Consider the following 2,700-nt stretch of genomic DNA (forward strand, 5'->3'; position numbering starts at 1 on the left):
GCAAAAGGAGGGGCATGCCTATGCCCATACACTATCAAATCAGTCAGCTCCACATATACAGTAGGCACAAAAGTGGAATTTCCATGTGGGCATATACTGATGACATCAGTGAACTCCATATATGGGCATACAAGGGACAAGGATTTACAGATAAAGAGATCTCAGCACAAGGGGACAAGGACTGACAAAAATCTCCATATGGGCACCAAAGTGTCAGGGACAAAGCCCCCACACTATAACTCAGACATATTGGTCGGATCGGCGATGGGACGTAAGTGTGAGGGCCGCACAACGGATATCATTGTGATATCAGCGGGATGACATCAGCATATAAGACAGCGTCGGCCTGGCATGGCCCAGACCAGACTAAATGTATATCGGTGACATGCTCTCGGCATTGCACACCTCTGAAACCCACAGTTGACTGCTTGGTGCATTCACTAGAATTAAGCGGTCTCTAGTTCTCACAAGCAAGACAATCTAATCCTGGTTAAGTTACATTTGAACACCACTGCAGATGGTGTCTCTTGTCTCAACCAGCAAACAAATCTTACCTCCCAAAGCTAATTGATTTTATTCCTTGTGATTACAATTCACCATAGCAAAAAGTGAATAGCTACGGAAAATGGTGGTGCTGGCAGCAGCAGTGTGCACCAACACAGGCAGGACAATTTTGTCCCGGCAGTTTGTGGAGATGACCCGGATGCACATCGAGGCCCTCCTCGCTGCTTTCCCAAAGCTTATGAACACTGGCAAGCAGCACACCTTCGTGGAGACGGACAGCGTCCGCTACGTGTACCAGCCACTGGGGAAACTCTACATGGTCCTCCTCACCACTAAGAACAGCAACATCCTGGAGGACCTGGAGACACTCGGGCTGTTCTCTCGCGTGATTCCAAAGTATTGCGCTGTGCTGGAGGAGAGCGAGATAGCGGGGCACTGCTTTGACCTGCTCTTTGCCTTCGACGAGATCGTGGCCCTGGGCGGCTACAGGGAGAACGTGAGCCTGGCACAGGTCCTGGCATTCACGGAGATGGACTCCCAGGAGGAGAAGGTGTTCCTCGCCATCAGAGAGACCCAAGAGAGAGAGGCCACGGCGGAGAGGGCGAAAAAGGCCAGGGAGCTCGAGCAGGCCAGGAGAGATGCCAATCGGAAGAAGATGTCGGGGTTCAGCGGCGGAGGCCGCGTGACCAGTGTGAGCTCAGCGTCTATCATCGAAGACATCATCGTGAAGTCAGAGAGACCCAAGATGACTCCATTCAGACCCAGCGGTTGGGGGACCAGTAAGGCTCTGAAGTTGCATCCCAGAGGGAAAGAGGTGGACAGTTTTGTGGACAAGCTCAAGTCAGAGGGCGAAACCGTCATGCCTGCTGCAGGGAGGAGGGGCTCGGGCACAACCAAAGTGCTGCCACCGCCAGCCAACGCGGAGAGTGTGCACCTCTGCGCGAAGGAGACAATCTCTTTGACGTGCTGCCGCTACGGAGGCTTAAAGAACATGGAGGTGCTGGGTAAGCTCACGCTCCGAGTCACAGAGGGCAAGAGCCAACGCGTCCGTCTCGTCGTCGCCAACGACAGCACAGGATTTGAGCTGAAGGCGAATCCTCAGATGGACGAGAAGTTGTTCAAAGCCGAGTCAGTCATTGGTCTTAAGAACCCTGAGAACTCTTTCCCCCTCAACCAGGACGTGCTGGTACTTAAGTGGAGGCTGCAGACCGCAGATAAGTCACTCGTACCGCTGACCATAAACTGCTGGCCTTCAGAGAGCGTCAGTGGGTGTGATGTCATCATTGATTATGAGCTGCAGCAAGAGAGCCTCAGGCTTAACGACGTGTTCATCAGCATCCCGGTGCCGCCTGGTGTCGGCGCGCCAGTGATCGGTGATCTGGACGACGGCGAGTGCGAACACGACAAAAGGCTGGACGTTCTCGTGTGGTCCCTTCCTGCCATCGATGCCAACAACAAGAGCGGCAGCCTGGAGTTCAGCGTCGACGGGCACCCCGACGACTTCTTCCCCATCAACGTTTCCTTTGTGTCCAAGCGCAACTACTGCAACATCCAGGTTACCGAGGTGAACCACGTGGATGGAGAAGCTCCTGTCAGATTCTCTTCAGAGACCTCTTTCGTTGTCGACAAATATGAAATCCTGTGAACCATGGGATGTACTTCTTGGGATGGATGTCCGAAGAAGTCAAACGTTTGACTGGAAGGGAGTGCTGAAGCGGCACATGTTGAAGTGTTGAAGTGGACTTTGCAACACTCGGCACGTTTGGTCACATTTGTCCCATTAAGTCATGATAGGCCGTTTGAGGAGTGCGAGTATGTTGTACAGGGGGCCCACCAACTTTTTTTTCACTAACCATTTCAACCCTAGCATCCTTATTCTGAGGGATAACATTAGCCAAATATAGCAGATCTGCAAGATCGCGTGAGGCATTGTGAGTTTGTACATCGCCTATTTTCGGCACATACTGTACTGTAAGTTTGGTGTAGAGGGAAAAAAGAGCAGATCAAGTACATAACTAATGGTCAAATGTCTGAGGGAGGGCGAGTGCCAAAGTGCGGCCTGCCCCGGCCGTGGGCCAAGGGGTGAAAAACATTGAAGAGTCCTGCTGTAAACTAAGAAGGTATAGAATAAGACTGGGTCTGTAGGACAGAGGCTAAGGATTAAAGGAGTAATTCACCCACAAAATGACTTTTTTT

The 2,700-nt window shown here is 51.8% G+C and overlaps 1 protein-coding gene across 1 annotated transcript; it reads left to right on the forward strand.

Moving 5' to 3' along the window:
* Positions 1–625: 625 nt before the first annotated feature.
* Positions 626–2,149, forward strand: LOC308296460 (coatomer subunit delta-like; the record flags this gene model as incomplete). The annotated part of the gene is made up of 1 exon (XM_080739748.1): positions 626–2,149. One exon carries the CDS (start codon positions 626–628, stop codon positions 2,147–2,149), a length of 1,524 nt encoding a protein of 507 aa, XP_080595874.1.
* Between the last annotated feature and the right edge of the window lie 551 nt (positions 2,150–2,700).

This window comes from Nannobrachium achirus, assembly GCF_963921795.1.
Source record: "Nannobrachium achirus genome assembly, chromosome: 13".
In the NCBI taxonomy this organism is placed as follows: domain Eukaryota; kingdom Metazoa; phylum Chordata; class Actinopteri; order Myctophiformes; family Myctophidae; genus Nannobrachium; species Nannobrachium achirus.